Source organism: Thamnophis elegans, chromosome 9, assembly GCF_009769535.1.
Source record: "Thamnophis elegans isolate rThaEle1 chromosome 9, rThaEle1.pri, whole genome shotgun sequence".
Taxonomy (NCBI): Eukaryota; Metazoa; Chordata; class Lepidosauria; order Squamata; family Colubridae; genus Thamnophis; species Thamnophis elegans.
Window position 1 is genome coordinate 75,278,349 of NC_045549.1, and position 19,349 is coordinate 75,297,697.

Consider the following 19,349-nt stretch of genomic DNA (forward strand, 5'->3'; position numbering starts at 1 on the left):
CCCAGACCCCACTTTTCCATCCCAAGGATCGGGCGGCCTCTAGTCCCAGGAGTCCACGGGCGCTCTGCCCAAGCTCAGAGGACGTCGGCTCCGACTCCAGCCCAGGGCCTCGGGGCGGGAGAGCGAGGAGGGGCCGGGCCAGCTGGCTCACCTGCCGCGCCCCTCCCCGCTTCCTCCTTCACCTGTCCACGAAGCAGGATTTCCTCCTCCGCCCCGGGCGAGCTGAGCCCCGCGGCAACGCCATGGACAGCGCCGCGGCCGCTCGATCCCTCCTCGGCCTCTGCCTGCTGCTTTGGGTGAGTCCGTGCCCACCGCCCCCTGCCCGAGACCCTTGCCCGCCAACCCCGCTTCTCCGCTGCACTTTAGAATGCATGAGCTGCAAGGGACCTTCGAGGTCTTCTAGTCCAGCCCCCTGCCAAGCTCAGATGGGCACCGCGGGGTTCTCTCCTTTGCCCCCAAAGCCCCCCCTGGCTTCCCATTCGGTCCGTTCTGTGAATTCCGGCGGCAGAATCCGGCTCAAATTTAGAATGATTGAGCTGGAAGGGACCTTGGAGGTCTTCTAGTCCAGCCCCCTGCTCAAGCAGGAGAACCTGATACTATTTCAGATAAGTGACTGTCTAGATTCTTCTTAAAAACATCCTGTGATGGAGCGCCCACGGTTTCTGGTGGCAAGCTGTTCCACTGGTTAATTGTCCTCAGTGGCAGAAAGTTTCTTCTAAATTCCAGGTTGCTTCTCTCCTTGATTAGTTTCCACCCATTGCTTCTTGTTCTGCCCTCGAGTGCTTTGGATAATACCTTGACTCCCTCTTCTTTGGGGCAACCCCTGAGATATTGGAGGACTGCTATCATGTCTCCCCTGGTCCTTCTTTTCATTAAAGTAGACATCCCCAATTCCTGCAACCGTTCTTCATATGTTTTAGCCTCCAGTCCCCTAATCCTCTTTCTTGCTCTTCTCTGCCCTCTTTCTAGAGTCTCCACATCTTTTCTACATCGTGGTGACCAAAACTGAATGCAGGATTCCAAGTGTGGCCTTCCCAAGGCCTTATAAAGTGGTATTAACCCTTCACGTGATCTTGATTCTCTCCCTCTGTTGATGCAGCCTAGAACTGTGTTGGCTTTTTTGGCAGCTGCTGCACACGGCTGGCTCCTATTTAAATGGTTCTCCACTAGGACTCCAAGATCCCTTTTGAAGTTACTACTATTGAGCCAAGTCTCACCTACTCTGTATTTATACTTTTGATTTTTCCTGCTCCTTCTCCCATTAATTAATTCTATTAATTATTAGAAATTAACTAGTTATTAATTAAGGACTTTCTAACATGACTTTCATGTCTAAGGCGGGACTAGAACACACCATCTCCTGGTGATTGGCCCAAAGTCACCCAATTGGCTTTCGTAGCTAAGGTGGGACTAGAACTCCCAGTCTTTCCATTTCTAGCTTGGTGCCTTAACCACTAGACACAAGAGTAGATTAAGCAGTGGACTAGAACTCACTGCCTCCTGGTGATTGGCCCAAAGTCACTCAATTGGCTTTCATAGCTAAGGTGGGACTAGAACTCACCACCACCTGGTGATTGGCCCAAAGTCACCCAATTGGCTTTCATCTCTAAGGCGGGACTAGAACTCACAGCCTCCTGGTGATTGGCCCAAAGCCACCCAGCTGGCTTTCATGTCTAAGGTGGGACTAGAACTCCCAATCTTTCCATTTCTAGCTTGGTGCCTTAACCACTAGACACAACTGTCACACCAACCAAATACTAGCAAATATTTAAAAGCTTAGCCCGGAAGCATATAAACGTAATGAATAAATATGGAACTGGGCCAAAAGCTTGAAGAACGGGTGGCTTTTATAGAGATCATTAAAAACAACGCCTGCCTTAACACCTCTGGAGCCTTATGGCGAAGCGCAATAATTCTTATTTTTTTTTTTTTGTTTCGTTAGAAAAGCGGGATAACGTCGGGGAGGGAAACACGGCTGACCACGCCGATAACTCCGCGCGAGACATTTTCGGAGGATTTTATTCACCTGAATGTTGGGAACAGAAGTTTGCAGAATGGCGTTGGCATTTCGGTGGCCTATTTCTGCTCCAAGCCTTGCGTCATAACTTTAGAAGCGAAAGCCTCCTTCGACTCCAGGAATGCCGTATCGGTGTACAAGAAACAATGGAAAGGCGACCGCCGCGTCCGGACGAATCGAACCCTTTCCTTGACGTTCCCAAATAGTATGGTCTTCAGAGATGATTATATTATCAAGCGATCGCTAAATGTAGACTACGTAATCCTCTACGCCTGGATTACCCACAAGGAGGCCGTGATCCACCACGCTCCTCAAGCAGGAAGCTACTGGCGTGCCGTTGTACGGGACTACAGTTTTTTGGACTCCGTTCCACCTTTCGAGCGTCCGTACAAGGAACACAAGGTCTGCATGACCTGGAGCGCGGAACAGGCGTGGAAACGCCAAGCTAATAGGATACCGCGGTGTCCTCACGAGAACGGTAGGGACACGCGGATTTCTTCTCGCTGGCGACCACGTTGTGAGTTTGTGATGGTTGAGTGCAGCCAGCTCTCGGTTTAACGATCGTTTATTTAGCCGCCGTTGTAACTGCTGTTGACGTGTGACCAATTACGACTGTTCTGGTGGCGCAGTGTTGAGAGTGCAGTACTGCAGGCTACTTCTGGTGCCTGCCGGCTGCCTGCAATTAAGCAGTTCGAATCTCACCAGGCTCAAGGTTGACTCAGCCTTCCGTCCTTCTGAGGTCGGTAAAATGAGGACCCAGATTGTTGGGGGCGAGAGGCTGACTCTGTAAACCGCTTAGAGGGGGCTGTAAAAGCACTATGAAGCGGTATATAAGTCTAAGTGCTATTGCTCTTCCTTCCTTCCTTCCTTCCTTCCTTCCTTCCTTCCTTCCTTCCTTCCTTCCTTCCTATTAGAATGCAGTATTGCAGGCTGACTCTGCCCACTGCCAGTAGTTCAATCCTGACCTGCTCAAGGTTGACTCAGCCTTCCGTCCTTCTGAGGTCGGTAAAATGAGGACCCAGATTGTTGGGGGCGAGAGGCTGACTCTGTAAACCGCTTAGAGGGGGCTGTAAAAGCACTATGAAGCGGTATATAAGTCTAAGTGCTATTGCTCTTCCTTCCTTCCTTCCTTCCTTCCTTCCTTCCTTCCTTCCTTCCTTCCTTCCTTCCTTCCTTCCTTCCTTCCTTCCTTCCTTCCCAGTAGTTAGAATGCAGTATTGCAGGCTGACTCTGCCCACTGCCAGTAGTTCAATCCTGACCTGCTCAAGGTTGACTCAGCCTTCCGTCCTTCCAAGGTGGGTAAAATGAGGACCCAGATTGTTGGGGGCGAGAGGCTAGCTCTGTAAACGGCTTAGAGAGGGACTGTAAAGCACTGTGAAGTGGTATATAGGTCCAAGTGCTATTCCTAGTCCTTCCTACCTCCCTTTCTTCCTTCTGTGGAGGCACAGTGCTTAGGATGCAGCATTGCAGGCTAATTCTGCTGACTGCCAGTAGTTCGATCCTGACAGGCTCAAGGGTGACTCAGCCTTCCACCTTTCCAAAGTGGCTAAAACGAGGACCCAGATTTTGGGAGGCTGATTCTGTAAAACCGCTTAGAGAGGGCTATGAAGCGTTATATAAGTCTAAGTGCTATTGCCTCTCAAACCCCCACCCACTTTCCCTCCCTCCCTTATTTCCCAGGGGTTAGAATCCAGCAGTTAGAAGTTAGTGTTAGAGATGGCCTGGGACAAATAGAATATGTATTAGATAATTCCTGAATCATTCATTAGCCAAGGTTTAGGAATAGGCTAGAGACCAATAGAATAATTAGTAGATTAGTTACTAGTTAGATCATTAGTCAAAATTTATTAGATGATATTTCCCGACAGTGTGGAGCAAACTCCTGGTCCCGCCAAACCCCTCTTAAAATTAATTGACTGTGAATTCCGCTCATCACATCCAGCAAAATCTTTCAAGGGAGGATTTATGGTCACAGACCTTCTCTGGCTTGGAGAGCTGCCAGGCCGAGATCTGCAAAACCTGGCAAGGAGTCTCGGAGAGTCACAAACCAATTAAGGGAGCTAATTGTCTCCTGCAAACTCCACTCCCCTTTCGCTCCTCTTTTATTTCCTCTGGGAGGGGCCATTCACCATCCACCTGTGGCATCACTCCCAAGTCAACCCCTGTTCTTTAGCTGTTCCCTTCATCTGGCAACACTGCGCATGCACACACTGGGAACAGGCTCCAGCTGTTCTTCTGCCCCACTGATGTCTGACTCTGAAGGCAGCTGATAACTGGCATACAGCCCTGTCCCCCTCTCTGCCTCCGACACAGAGCCCTCATCAGAGCCTTCCCCAGACTCCAGGACTGGCCCAGGTTCCTCCCCAACCCTCCTCACTGTCTGAATCTGCTGCCAGCTCCTCTGGCTGCTGGCCAGCCACAACAGTGCTCACAAGTTGGCATGCGTTTATGATGGTTGCAGCATCCCGAGGTCGCCATCTTCCCAGCCAGTTTCGAAAAAGCAATGTGGGAAGCTGGATTCGCTTAATGACCAGACGATCCCTTAACAACTGCAGTGTGTCATCAAAAAACTGAGTGAGAATATGAACGAAAGAATTCTGGAGGGTTTTTTTTTTAATGTTTGTTTGTTTGCAAAACCCATCAAAGCCACAGGGGACTCTTTGCAATTCCCTTAATTGCATGAAGAAAAGGTCTTTATTTTTATTTTTTTTACAGACCTGATGGAGATCCTCAGCTTCCCATATGCATCCAGTGGAGAGAGGACAGGAATTGTGAAGAAGTTCCCGAAATTTAGAAACAGAGAACTTGAAGCCATCCGGAAGCATCACACAAGTTATCCAATGTAAGCCGAAATGTGTTTACGCTGCGTGCTTATTTATAATAGAAAATATAGAATAACAGAGTTGGAAGGGACCTTGGAGGTCATCTAGTCCAACCCCCTGCCTAGGCAGGAAACCCTACACCACTTCGGACAAATGGTTATCCAACATCTTCTTTAAAACTTCCAGTGTTGGAGCATTCACAACTTCTGGAGGCAAGTTGTTCCACTGATTAATTGTTTATTAATTTATTTATTATTCATCCTGTGGCATTTTAACCGCTACTTAGTTGGCTTGATTAAACTTTTCTCAAGATTTCAAACTTTATTAGCAACAGTGAAGGTTGTTTGTTTGTTTTTACATAAATGCCTATCTTTCAGAGGGCTTCTTGCAAAGGTAGAGATAGTCACGGAAGGGAAGAAATGCATATAGCAATAGCACTTAGACTTATATAGCAATAGCAATAGCAGTTAGGCTTATCTACCGCTTCATAGGGCTTTCAGCCCCCTCTAAGCGGTTTACAGAGTCAGCATATCGCCCCCCACAGTCTGGGTCCTCATTTCACCCACCTCAGAAGGATGGAAGGCTGAGTCAACCTTGAGCCTGGTGGGATTTGAACCGTTGAACTGCAGATAACAGTCAGCTGAAGTGGCCTGCAGTACTGCACCCTAACCACTGCGCCACCTCGGCTCTATAGACAGAGTCAGCCTCTTGCCCCAAGTGAGGCAGAAGAACAGCTGGAGCCTGTTCCCAGTGTGCGCATGCCCAGAGTTGTCAGACGCAGGGAACAGCTAAGGAACAAGGGTCAACTCGGGAGTAAAGGCACAAGTGGATGATGAATGGCCCCTCCCAGAGGAAATAAAAGAGGAGCGAAAGGGGAGTGGAGTTTGCAGGAGACAGTTACTTCAATTCATTCGGGTGAAGATCTGTTCCTGACTAATTGCCAAGTAATTGCTGCTACAGCGTGGCGTTTGGAAGATATCGGCCTGGCAGCTCTCCAAGCCTGATGAAAGTCTGTAGTTTTGAAATCTCTTGAAAGACTCTTGGGCGGGACTTTGCAGGAGAGGAATTCCCTTTAACCTTAGTAAAAGCGGTTTTATCGGGACGAGGAGTTGGCTTCGTGCTTTTGGGAAGCCTTGGTCAGAACAGTGACCCGACAAATGCACGCACGACAAAAGCGCGCCGACAAAATTGCGGTGAGGAAACCGCGAGGTCGAAATCATGCCCACAACAGCACGCTGACAACAGCGCACCGAAAAAAGCGCGATTAGGGTTAAGGTAAGGGTTAGGGTTAGGGTTAGGGTTAGGGTTAGGGTTAGGGTTAGGGTTAGGGTTAGGGTTAGGGTTAGGGTTAGGGTTAGGGTTAGGGTTAGGGTTAGGGTTAGGGTTAAGGTTAGGGTTAGGGTTAGGGTTAAGGTTAGGGTTAAGGTTAAGGTTAAGGTTGGGTTAGGCTTGGGGTTGGGGTTAGGGTTAGGGTTAGGGTTGGGGTTAGGGTTATTACCTTGTTTTTGTGTTGTTTGTTGATGGCGCGCTTTTGTCGGTGCACTGTTGTGGGCGCGCTGTTGTGGGCGCGCTGTTGTGGGCGCGCTGTTGTGGGTGCGATTTCAACCTCGCTGTTTTCTCGCCGCACATTTGTCGGTGAACCGGTCAGAACACTATCTGAAGGAGACGTTCTTCAATGGAAACAACTCAATGGACCCTTTCCCCACTGAGTTGAAGAGATAAAACCAACATCTTCTCACCTGCTTTGAACTGATTGGATGTTTTTCAGTCTCGGGAGTCAGTAAGTTGTTTCTCACTAGTGCTTTGTGTTTGAACAGGTTCACAGTCTCGGCATGGCTTTATTTACTGCGCTACTGTGAGACATCCTTGTGCGGGATCCTGTACTTCATCGATTCGGGAGAAATGTATGGCACCCCTGCTGTATTTCTAACCAATACAGGTAAGAGGAAGAAAATTCCAGGTGGACTGAATCAGCACTGCCTTAGATACAAAGCAAATTTAATTTGATTTCCACCCTCTCTCCCCTGAAACCCTTCTTAAGAAAGTCAGTCTGGTAGAAGGAACTTGACTATGGATTTGATCTAGATGGGGACTATAACCAGGGGTGAAATCCAGCAGGTTCTGGCAGGTTCCAGAGAACCGGTTGTGAAAATTTTGAGTAGTTCGGAGAACCGATAGCAGAAATTTTGAGTAGTTCGAAGAACTAGTAGCAGAAATTTTGAGTAGTTTGGAGAACTGGTAGTGGAAATTTTGAGTAGTTCAGAGAACTGATAGCAGAAATTTTGAGTAGTTCGGAGAACTAGTAGCAGAAATTTTGAGTAGTTTGGAGAACTGGTAGTGGAAATTTTGAGTAGTTCAGAGAACTGATAGCAGAAATTTTGAGTAGTTCGGAGAACTAGTAGCAGAAATTTGAGTAGTTCGGAGAACCGGTAGTGGAAATTTTGAGTAGTTTGGCGAACTGATAGCAGAAATTTTGATACGATTGAACAGAAATCAAGACTTTTACCGTTTCTGGGAATGTAACAATTCCAGGCTAATTCCTCTCTTGACTCGGCCCCCAGGCTCTGCCAGTCCTTTCCCAACCTATTTAAAAGGTTTTTTATATATGTATGTATGTATGTATGTATGTATGTATGTATGTATGTATGTATATTTCTATGATAGATATGTTATTTTAAAAACTTTGGATAACTGTATTTGAGCGTAATTGACAGTTGGCGGATTTTGCCAGACACCAAAGAGTCACCAACTGGAAAACAATTGTACGTACGAAGGGACCAACTGTTCATCTGTGAGAAATCTAGTTTGATCCTAAGTATCTTCATGGGTTGGGGATCACATTCCAGGTTATCTTCACGTCCAAATGCACCTTGTCAAAGGAGGGGATCTTGCAGTGAAGACTACGTTGCCCCTTCCTCTACGGTGGTGGTTTCGTCTTGATCTCTCCATCAATGGACAAGAGGTATTCCCTACTCTCCCCCACTCCCTCTCTCTCCTCCTCTCTTTCTCTCCCTCTCTCTCTTTCTCTCTCCCTCTCTGTCCTCCCCTCTCTCCTCTCCCTCTTTTGCTCTCCTTCTCTCTTTCTCTCCCTCTCTCTCCTTCTCTCTCCCTCTCTCTCCTCCTCCTCTCTCTTTCTCTCTCCCTCTCTCTCTCCATCCCTATCTCTCCTCTCTCTCTTTCTCTCTCCCTCTCTGTCCTCCCCTCTCTGCTCTCCCTCTTTCGCTCTCCTTCTCTCTTTCTCTCCCTCTCTCTCCTCTCTCCCTCTCTCTCCCCTTCCTCCTTTATCTTTCGCTCTCTCTCTCTCTTTCTCTCTCCCTATCTTTCTCTCCCCCTCTCTCTCTTCCTCTCTCTTTCTCTCTTTCCCTTTGTGTCCTCCCTCTTTCTCTCTCCCTCCCTCTCTCCTCCTCCTCCTCTCTCTCTGTTTTTCTCCCACTCTCTCTCTCTCCTCTTTGTTTCTCTCTCTTCCTCTCTCTGTTTCTCTCTCCTCCTCTCTCCTCCTCTCTCTGTGTTTCTCTCTCTCTCTGTGTTTCTCTCTCTCCCCTCCTCTCTCCTCCTCCTCCTCTCTCTCTCTCTGTGTTTCTCTCTCCCCCTCTCTGTTTCTCTCCCTCCTTCCTCTGTGTCTCCCTCTTTCTCCCTCTCTTTCTGTTTCTCTCCCTCCCCATCTCTGTTTCTCTTCTTCCCTCCCTCTCTCTCTGTTTCCCACTCTCTCCCCCTCTCCCTCTCCCTTCCCCCCCCTCTCTCTCTCACACACATCCTATCCTGCCTTTATACTAGCTTAATTGTCTTGCCTTCCCAAAAAAATTCTGCATTATTGTAGGAGACTGAAGTACATTTTTTCTATGAGACAGGTGAAGAAACACAGACGCTCTGGGTTCAGTTGTGCCATTGTGACAGCTGTCTTCGGTAGCATCCTGGCTTAGATGGATACTACGAGTTTAGACAGAATCTTCCTAAGCCTTGAAGGGTTTAATAGATATTTATTTATCCCAGCAACAAATCAGACCACAAATCTGTGCCCTCCGGGGCACTGCACTGGCACAGATTCTACAATGTTTATAGAGAGGGTGTAAATTTGGGGCGATCTCTAAAAATTTAAGAAGGACACCTTATCCTTACAGATAGGATTTCGAAGGCTTAATTTTTATCCTTCGACTGAACACTGTAACCAAAACTTCCAGGACAAAACTGGGCTTGTATTCATTTCGCTTATTGCAATATGCACATTTTCAGACCTAATATTTCACTTTTTCTTTCAGATCGATATAACCATTGTTCAGAAGAATATGACTATCTTTCAACGTCAAGTTTTTAAGTAAGGACAACATCTCCTCTATTCATATGTGCCATGTTCTTATATCTATATCTACATTATATCTATATCTATATATCGCTCTCTGTGTGTGTGTTTGTGTGTGTGTGTGTGTGTCTATATCTATCTATCTATCTATCTATCTATCTATCTATCTATCTATCATCTATCATCTATCATCTATCATCTATCATCTATCATCTATCATCTATCATCTATCATCTATCATCTATCATCTATCATCTATCTATCTATCTATCTATCTATCTATCATCTATCTATCTATCTATCTATCTATCTATCTATCTATCTATCTATCTATCTATCTATCTATCTATCTATCTATCTATCTATCTCCATCAATCTACCATGTTTTTCAGAGTATAAGACGCACCTTTTTCCCTCAAAAAAGAGGCTGAAAATCTGGGTGCATCTTATACACTGAATACAGCATTTTTTTGCCTCCTGACCCCCCCCCCTTCACAAAAATGGCCGTTCATAGCCTTTAGGAGCCTTGCAAAGTGCTCCTGGGGGCTGGGCCGTTATTTGCTCAATTCCCCCCCCCCCGCAGCCCCCAGGAGCACTCTATAAGCCTCCTAAAGGCTATGCATACTCTTTGTTTTTGACAAGAAAAACAAAATTTTCATAGTATTTAGAGTCTTCTTTGTCCTTTATTCTTAATGTTAATTTATCCATTTCTGCAGAAAGCTAGAATTTTCTCAATCACTAATTCATCCGGGGGGAATATTACTTTGTTTCCAGCATTGGGCAAACGTTATATTCTGACTGTAGTCAACAAGTGTATTAATATGTATATTTTAATGTTCTTTCTATATTTCCCTTTGGTTATTCCCAGCAGAAAAAGTTCCGGTTTAATATTCTATTTGTTTTTCTATAATTTGTTGTATCCATTACTAAATTTTAATCTAACACTTTTTAAGTTTCCAGGCAGGTCCACCACATGTGATAGAAAGTCCCTTGCATTTATTTATTTTTTGCACTTCCAACAAGTTGGATTCGTGTTTGGATACATTTTGGCCAATCTCATTGGTGATAAATCAATGCCAACCATAAACATTTTATACATGTTTTCTTTATAGGCTACTGATCTTGTTAATGTATAATGCTTTCTTTTACTGATAAGCAATATTTAATTGTGCAATCCTGCAGCTTCCAGAACCACAACGCAGGGTGTGATTTCTCTGTTTTACCATTCTGTCTTTGGCTCTTTTCCAGAATGAAAATCTAAAAGAACGATTTGTCTTCCTTTCTAGTTTTCAGCAAGATTTCTACTACGATGACACTGGGGGCTACTTGGTTTTGGGGGGCAGTAGATACGTGCCAGGAGTCAAAGGCTATTTTGGATCGGTGAAATACTACCGTCTGAACAACTTAGAGACTAAAAGGGTGAGTGCACGAAGGATGGAAACATGGAGAGGCAGAGGGAGAGGCTGACAAGCTTTGAGAAGATTTATCTATAGTTGGAGCTTCTGATAACTTGGTGGATGTTATGATTTCTTAGAGAAATATCCCCACCTGAATACAGAAGGTTCTAATAAAGGAGAATATTTGTAGCTCAGAGTTGAAATGAGGGCTCTCTGAGCTTGGTGATTTTCTTGCAGATGTTTCGTGACCCAACTGGGTAATATCATCAGTGCTAGAAGAGAGTGGGGTTTGGGGAGTGCAGGAGGAGGAGGAGGAGGAGAACTGTGAGGTCCTTGGTGCTCTCTGAGCTGGGCTGTTTTCTTGCAGATGTTTCTTGACCCAACTAGGTAATATCATCAGTGCTAGAAGGAGGTGGGATTTGCAGAAAGGAGGAGGAGGAGGAGGGGGAGGAAGAGGAAAAGGAGGAGGAGGAGAACTGTAGGATCTTGTAGATCTGAGCTTCCTTGTTTTTTTGCAGACGTTTAATGACCCAACTGGGTAATATCATCAGTGCTAGAAGGAGGTGGGATTTTCAGAAGGGAGAAGGAGGGGGAGGAGGAAAAGGAGGTGGAGGAGGAAGAGGAAAAGGAGGAGGAGGAGAACTGTAGGATCCTGTAGGATCTGAGCTTGCTTGTTTTCTTGCAGATGTTTAATGACCCAACTAGGTAACATCATCAGTGCTAGAAGGAGGTGGGATTTGCAGAAAGGAAGAGGAGGAGGAGGAGGAGGAGGAGCAGGAGGAGGAGGGGGAGGGGAGGAGGAGGAGGAGAACAGTGGGTTCCTCCGTGCTATCTGAGCTTGCTTGTTTTCTGGCAGATGTTTCATTACACTTAACTAGATAATATCATCAGAAAGTTCTCAAAGTGAATATAAAGATAAAACCAGAAACCTTTCTCCAGGGTTTAAGGGAAAAAAAGGGGGGGATTTTGGAACTTTCATGTTACATATGTTAATGGTAGCAAGATTACGTTACACACAAAAATGAAAATACGCTTAAATTCCTACAATGGACGAATGGCCGCAAAAGTTGGATGGAGTTAAAATGCTTGCCTTGATTAAAGAAAAAAAAAACCCCACAATTACTTTTGCTTCGACTTGGAAACCACTTCTGGACTTTGTGCTTGGGGTGTGGGGGGAAACGAAACTTTGATTTGGGGTTTTACCAATGAGATAGGTTTGTTTGTATAGAAAGGGTTAATTTATACTAGTGTGTAAAAGTAAAAAAAGTTGAGGTTTGATGTTATTATCTTATTCTACTGCACCAAAGGGAGTTGGAAGTCAATGTCTTTCCTTCCTTCCTTCCTTCCATCCTTCCTTCTTTCTTTCTTTCTTTCTTTCTTTCTCTCTTTTTTGTTCTTTCTCTCTTTCTTTCTCTTTCTTCCTTCCTTCCTTTTGTTCATTCTTTCTCTTTCTCTCTCTTTCTTTTGTTCTTTCTTTCTTTCTTTCTTTCCTTCCTTCTTTCTCTTTGCCTTGCATTTTACCCTTCCCTTCTCCGTCCCCTATTTGTTCTTTCTCTCTTTCTTTCCCTTCCTTCCTTCCTTCTTTCCTTTCTCTCTCTTTCTTTCTTTTGTTCTTTCTCTCTTTCTCTTTCGCCCTTCCTTCCTTTTGTTCTTTCTCTCTTTCTCTCTCTCTCTTTCTTTCCTTCCTTTTTTCCTTCCTTCCTTCTTTCTCTTTGCCCTGCACTTTTCGCTTCCCTTTTCCTGCCATTTTCTTTTGTATTTTTGTATTATATATCATAAATGAATCAATAAATAAATATGAAGAAAAGAAGAAGAAGAAGAAGAAGAAGAAGAAGAAGAAGAAGAAGAAGAAGAAGAGTAACACAATCTGTTTACATATTCTGACAGTGTTATGGGAATTAATTGTTTAGCAGAGTGATGGCATGGGGGGGGGAGGAGAAACTGTCCTTCTATCTAGCTGTTCGTGAACCATTTTTCTTTTAAAAATGCCAGCATTCCCCCAACAACACATACAATTATTATTATTTTTAACTGCCAACTGTGTGAACTAAATAAACTATTTTCCCTCCTTCCAGTTTTCTCATCCATTCTCCAACAAAGAAATTTCAGAGAAAATTGAGATGTACTATCAGAAACGTGCTAATATCCAGAGTGGAATAACTAATCACAGATTCTCGCTGAAATATTTTGAAGAAAATCAACAGTGTAAGTAATCGCAATTCATTTTATCACACTCTTATTCGGGCTAATTTGAGGCCTCGGGAGAAATTGGATCACCCTTTGTCTGAAATGGTGTAGGGTCTCCTGCCTGAGCAGGGGGTTGGACTAGAAGACCTCCAAAGGCCCCTTCCAACTCCATTATTCTGTTAAGAAAACCATTTTCTTCTTGTTTTTTATGGCAATTTCCCTCAGGCCCTCTTGACAACTATTACTGGGAACTGATCAACAAACACAGGAGCCCTTTGAAGTGTGTTCCTTTGGATTGGGAGACAGGATTGAGAGAAGATCAGAGCATGCTTGAAGATAGGAGGGACACAACACCACATTTCCCAGAAGGTAACGTCCTTCTTTAGGATGGCAGGTAGCCAAGATCCTGCCCACTCTTGCAACGTGGCCAAACGGGGCCACCAACCCACGCCGTGGGGTGATGGATTGTAGCTGATGAAAACATGACTTCTGACCGAGGCTTCCCCATCAGCACGAAGCCCAGCCCTCGTCCTGATAAACCCCTTTTATTTAATTGACAGTGAATTCCTCTCCAGCAAAGTCTTTCCTCTCCCACAATGTTTCAAGATAATTCACAATTACCCACTTTTATCAGGCTTGGAGAGGGGCCGATATCTTTCAGACACCGCAATCCTGGAATGAACTAATGGTCTCCTGCAAACTCCACTCCCCTTTCGCTCCTCTTTTGTTTCCTCTGGGAGGGGCCATTCACCGTCCACCTGTGGCCTTCCTCCCAAATCGACCCGTGTTCTTTAGCTGTTCCCTTCATCTAGCAACTCTGTGCATGCACACACTGGGAACAGGCTCCAGCTGTTCCTCTTCCTCACTGATGTCTGACTCTGAAGGCAGCTGATAACTGGCATACGGCCCTGGCCCCTCTCTCTGCCTCCGACGCAGAGCCCTCATCAGAGCCTTCCCCAGACTCCAGGACTGGTCCAGGTTCCTCCCCAACCCTCCTCACTGTCTGATTCTGCTGCCAGCTCCCCTGGCTGTTGGCAGGCCACAACAACATGTTGGTGGAAGAAGCGAGGGCAGAAACCAGCTTACTAATACGTTGTATCTTACTATTTTAGTATCCCAACACAAGAAGGAGCTAGCATTCAAAATCGGACACAGGCTGTTTGAGGCGGCTGCTCAAAACCTGTCACAAACGGATGGTTTGCTCTATATCAATTCCTCCATCTTCGCCCTGAGAGATTCCAGCCATTGTGGCTATTCTAGATCTTCTTATCTTCTTGGTGTCATCTTTGAAATTGGACTGGGTGTATCTCCAGACCCACTTCAGGTAAGAGGTTGGCTACTCGCCTTCTGCTCCCAGGAGATGGAGGCATCTGAGCAGTGGTGAATTTCAAGTTCTGTGGGCGGGGTGGGGCTTGGTGGGCGTGGCTTGGAAGGCATGGCAGGGGAAGGATACTGCAAAATCCCCATTCCCTTCCCAATCTGGGGCCAGCCAGAGGTGGCATTTGCCGGTTCTCCGAACTACTCAAAATTTCCGCTACCGGTTCTCCAAACTACTCAAAATTTCCACTACCAGTTCTCTGAACTACTCAAAATTTCCGCTACCGGTTCTCCAAACTACTCAAAATTTCCGCTACCAGTTCTCTGAACTACTCAAAATTTCTGCTACCGGTTCTCTGAACTACTCAAAATTTCCGTTACCGGTTCTCCAAACTACTCAAAATTTCCACTACCGGTTCTCCAAACTACTCAAAATTTCCACTATCGGTTCTCCAAACTACTCAAAACTTCTGCTACCGGTTCTCCAGAACCTGTCAGAACCTGCTGGATTTCACCCCTCCCTTTGAGGGGGTCCATTGCTTTCATCAACTCCCCCCGCCCACCCGAATCACTGTCGTGAGGGTGTTTGCATCTGGCTGGCTGGGGAATTCTGGGAGTTGAAGTCCATGCAATTTAAAATTGATGAAGATCGAGAAAGCCTTGATATAGTGATAGCTACACATATAGGTATAGTTGTAGTACAGACCCAGGGAGTCCTCGACGTAATACCACAACTGAGCCCCAAATTTCCATTGTTAATAGAGAACTTTGTTAGGGGAGTTTTGCCTCATTTTACGACCTTGCTTGAGGGAATCACCACAGGGGTTAAGTTAGTAGCACGGCTGTGTGAAGTGAATCTGCTTGTCAGAAGGTCACAAGAAGGGATCGAATTGTACTGCTTTCTAACCACTGGGAAGGAAAGGAGGGAGGGAGGGAGGAAGAAAAAAATGAAAGGAAGGAAATGAAAAAGAAAAGGGAGGGAGAGAGGGAGGGAGGGAGGGAGGAAGGGGGAAAATATGAAAAGGAAGGAAATGAAAAAGAAAAGGAAGGAAAGAAGGGAAGGGAAAAATGAAAGGAAGGAAATGAAAAAGAAAAGGGAGGGAGAGAGAGAGGGAGGAAGGGGGAAAATATGAAAAGGAAGGAAATGAAAATGATAAGGAAGGAAGGAGGGAGGCAGGAAAAAATGAAAGGAAGGAAATGGAAAAGAAAAGGAAAGAAAGAAGGGAGGGAGGGAGGGATAAAGGACGAAAGGAGGAAGGAAGGGGGAAATGAAAATGAAGGAAATGAAAATAAAAAGGGAAAGGAAGTAAGGAAGGGAGGGAGGGAGGAAGGAAGGGCAATAGCAATAGCACTTCAACAATACTTATATACCACTTCCTAGTGCTTTTACAGCCCTCTCTAAGTGGTTTACAGAGTCAGTCTCTTGCCCCAAAAATCCGGGTCCTCGTTTTACCGACCTTGGAAGGATGGAAAAACTGAGTCAAGTGATTGAGAAATGCTTGAGCAAGGGACTGGAGTAGAAGACCTCCAAGGTGCCTTCCAGCTCCGTCCCGACTGATCTTTTTATTGATCGATTGAGCCCCTCCTTCCACGTTTCTAAAATTTGCTCTGGTTTATTTGCAATTGGCAATATAATACTTTCCCGGGTTTGACCAAAAGGCTTCCCCAGTGCTGATTCGATTGCCAACCGACTCATCCTTTGCAGGGATTGCTCTACAGCTTGATTGCAGCTCAGGAAGGGGACCGGCTGGCTCTGATGAACCTTGGCTACAAGCACTACCAAGGGATTAATAATTATCCCCAGGATCTTGAGGTCTCATATGCTTACTATAGTGACGTGGCTGTAAAGACACCCCGGGACCAACAATCCGGAGCAAGAGATCAGGTAACGGGATTGTCTCTGGCACACATTTTCTCCTGGCTGACTCTTTCAACGCACTGCTAAAAGTAATCCTCAGCTTACGACCTCAACTGAGCCCGAAATTAATGTGGATGAGAAACGGGTTCAGTGAGCTTTGACCCATTTTACGACCTCGCTTGCCCCATTTGTTAAGCGAATCACCTCAGTTCTTCAGTTAGTAACCTGGTGGTAAAGCGAATCTGGATTCCTTGTTGACTTTCCTTGTCAGAAGATCGCAAAAGGGGATCACCTGACCCCCCCCCCCCAAAAAAAAAACCACTGCAACCGTCATAAGTATGAATCAGTAGCCAAACATCTCAATTTTGTGTCTGTGGGGGATGCCGCAACGGTCAGAAATGTGAAAAATAGCCATAAGTCACTTTCCCTCCCCAGTGCCATTGTAACATTCAACGGTCACTAAACAGACTGTTGTAAGTCGAGACTACATATGGTATACCACCTAGGAAGATAGCAGCCAACTGCCATTGGTTTTGAAAAGCGAAGAAGGTCTGAAATTGGTTGGCAGCTACACTACATGTGCTTTTGTAAAACGTCCAGTAGAGATTAAAAAATAGATTAAAAGTGAACAAAAGATATTATAAAAATACTTATATATAAAAGAAAAAGGAAGACCTGTTTACTTTTGGAAGGGTGTCTGTATGTGTGTGTTTGTGTGTCTGTCTGTCTGTCCATCCGTCTGTCTCTCCCTCCGTCCCTGAAATTGCTAGTCTTCTATATATAGAAGCTAAAAAGTCAAACATATCCATAACAAGCCACTATTCACATTAAGAAACTTGTCTGTCTGTCCGTCCGTCCATCCATCCATCCATCCATCCATCCATCCATTTATCCTATCATCTATCATCTATCATCTATCTTATTCTATCTTATCTATATCTATTTATCTATCATCTATCCTATCTATCTATCATCTATATTATCTATCTATCTATCATCTATCTATCATCTATCATCTATCTTATTCTATCTTATCTATATCGATCTATATCTATTTATCTATCTCTATTTATCTATTTATCTATCTATCATCTATCCTATCTATCCATCCATCCATCCATCCATCCATCCATCCATCCATCCATCCATCCATCCATCCATCCATCTCTCTATCTCTCTATCTATATCTATCATCGATATTATCTATCTATATCTATCTATCATCTATATTTTCTATCTATCTATATTATCTATCTATTCATCCATCCATCCATCCATCCACCAACCCACCCACCCACCCACCCACCCACCCACCCACCCACCCATCCATCCATCCATCCATCTATCTATCTATCTATCTATCTATCTATCTATCATCTATCTATCTATCTATCATCTATCTTATTCTATCTATCTTATCTATATCGATCTATATCTATTTATCTATCTCTATTTATCTATCATCTATCCTATCTATCTATCTATCTATCTATCTATCTATCTATCTATCTATCTATCTATCTATCTACCTGTCTTTCTATCTATCTATCTATCTATCTATCTATCATCTATCTGCCTGTCTTTCTTTCTCTCCCTCCATCCCTCTCTCTCTCTTTCTCGTTGTATCCCCTCTTTCTCCCTCCCTCCCTCTCTCTCACTCTTTCTCTCCATCCCTCCCTCCCCTCTCTCTTCTCTCTCTTTCTCTCTCCCTCCTCCCTCCCTCTCCCTATCCTAAAGTCTTGGAATTGCCAAACAGCCTCTCATCCAAATACCCAGATCAGAAAGAGGGGCCCTGGAAGAGGATGGCAACTCCTCTTCTGGTGTGGGGCCTGGGTCTCATTCCCTCTGGAGCTTGCAGAGTGAGTAGCTTCAACTTCTGTAGAAAGAAGCATATTTTGCCCTGACGAGTTTACGGTTTTTTCTCTCTCTCTTCCTTTTTTGTGTCTCAGGCCTTGGTTGAAGCCATCAGACTTCAGGATGAAGAGTTACTGAAAGCCTTGACCAAAGAAAATGGGGATATTTTCCTGTGGTTGAAACATGAAGCAGTCAGAGGAGATTCCACAGCGCAGGTAAAACCAAACTCGTTCCTTTAAAAAAAGGGGGGATATATGGTGGCTCAGTGGCTAAGACGCTGAGCTTGCGGATCAGAAAGATTGGCAGTTCGGCAGTTCGAATCCCAAGCACCGCATAACGGAGTGAGCTCCTGTGACTCGTCCCAGCTTTTGCCAACCTAGCAGTTCAAAAGCAAAATGCAAGTAGAAAAATAGGGACCACCTTTGGTGGGAAGCGAACAGCATTCCGTGCGCCTTCTGCGTTGAATCATGGCGGCCACATGACCACGGAGACGTCTTCGGACAGCGCTGGCTCTTCGGCTTTGAAACGGAGATGAGCACCGCCCCCTAGAGTCAGGAACGACTAGCACAGATGTGCGAGGGGGACCTTTAACTTTACTTTCACTTTTCCAGAGATTAAAAGGAAAAGGAGGGTGGGAAATATTTCGACTTTTGCACTTCTGTGAATCTAACCTTATAATAAAGATAGAGCTAAGCTGCTCCTGGTGGGGATTTTTCTCTGAACTATCTTTGCAGGGCTAACAAATTCCTGTTTTGTCTTCCTTCAGCAACGCCTGGGACAGATGCTTTTTTGGGGCCAGCAAGGAGTAGGAAAAAACCTAAGGAAAGCTGTGGAATGGTATGCAAAGGGAGCTCTAGAAAATGAAGACCCGGTCTCTTTATTCGACTATTCCATTGTGCTGTTCAAGGTAAATGTTTTTTTTTTAAAAAAAATGAATACCTTGGAGGATGTTTTCCTATTCTTTTTAAACTGTGTTATGTTATTATAGGGAAGGTGGAAAGGAGGGAAAGGAAGGAAGGAAGGGTAAACAAGAAGAAGAAAGGAAGGAAGTAAAAACAAGAGGAAGGAAGGAAATAAGGAAGAAAGGAAAAGAAGGAGAAAGGAAAAGAAGGAGAAAGGAAAGATTGAAGGGTAAGGAAAGAAGGAAGGAAATTAGGGAGGAAGAAAGGAAGGAGGGAAAAAGGAGGGAGGAAGGAAAAAAGGGAAGGATGGAGAGCAAGGATAGAAGGAAAGAAGAAAAAGTGGGATGTAGGATGGGAGGAATGAAGGAAGGGAGGGAGGAAAAAAGGGAGGGAGGAAGGAAGGAAAAGAGGAGAAGAGGGAGGAAGGAAGGAAAGAAGAAAAAGAGGGAGGAAGGAAGGAAAAACAAGAGGAAGGAAGGAAATAAGGAAGAAAGGAAAAGAAGGAGAAAGGAAAGATTGAAGGGTAAGGAAAGAAGGAAGGAAATTAGGGAGGAAAAAGGAAGAGGGGAAAAGAGAGGGAGGAAGGAAAAGAGGGAAGGATGGAGAGCAAGGATAGAAGGAAAGAAGAAAAAGCGGGATGTAGGATGGGAGGAAAGAAGGAAGGGAGGGAGGAAAAAAGGGAGGAAGGAAGGAAAAGA

At 45.0% G+C, this 19,349-nt stretch overlaps 1 protein-coding gene across 1 annotated transcript in view; it reads left to right on the forward strand.

The window, feature by feature from the left end:
* Positions 1-218: 218 nt before the first annotated feature.
* The window catches only part of SEL1L3 (SEL1L family member 3), a 36,149-nt gene continuing 17,018 nt past the window's right edge, over positions 219-19,349 (forward strand). Inside the window, exons 1-13 of the mRNA XM_032224273.1 lie at positions 219-296; positions 1,943-2,495; positions 4,733-4,859; positions 6,657-6,778; positions 7,686-7,801; positions 9,096-9,151; positions 10,423-10,555; positions 12,609-12,738; positions 12,946-13,089; positions 13,833-14,044; positions 15,743-15,922; positions 17,845-17,964; positions 18,516-18,656. Coding sequence (XP_032080164.1) covers positions 243-296; positions 1,943-2,495; positions 4,733-4,859; positions 6,657-6,778; positions 7,686-7,801; positions 9,096-9,151; positions 10,423-10,555; positions 12,609-12,738; positions 12,946-13,089; positions 13,833-14,044; positions 15,743-15,922; positions 17,845-17,964; positions 18,516-18,656 — 2,088 coding nt within the window. The 5' untranslated portion in view covers positions 219-242. The remainder of the gene's footprint in view (positions 297-1,942; positions 2,496-4,732; positions 4,860-6,656; positions 6,779-7,685; positions 7,802-9,095; positions 9,152-10,422; positions 10,556-12,608; positions 12,739-12,945; positions 13,090-13,832; positions 14,045-15,742; positions 15,923-17,844; positions 17,965-18,515; positions 18,657-19,349) is intronic.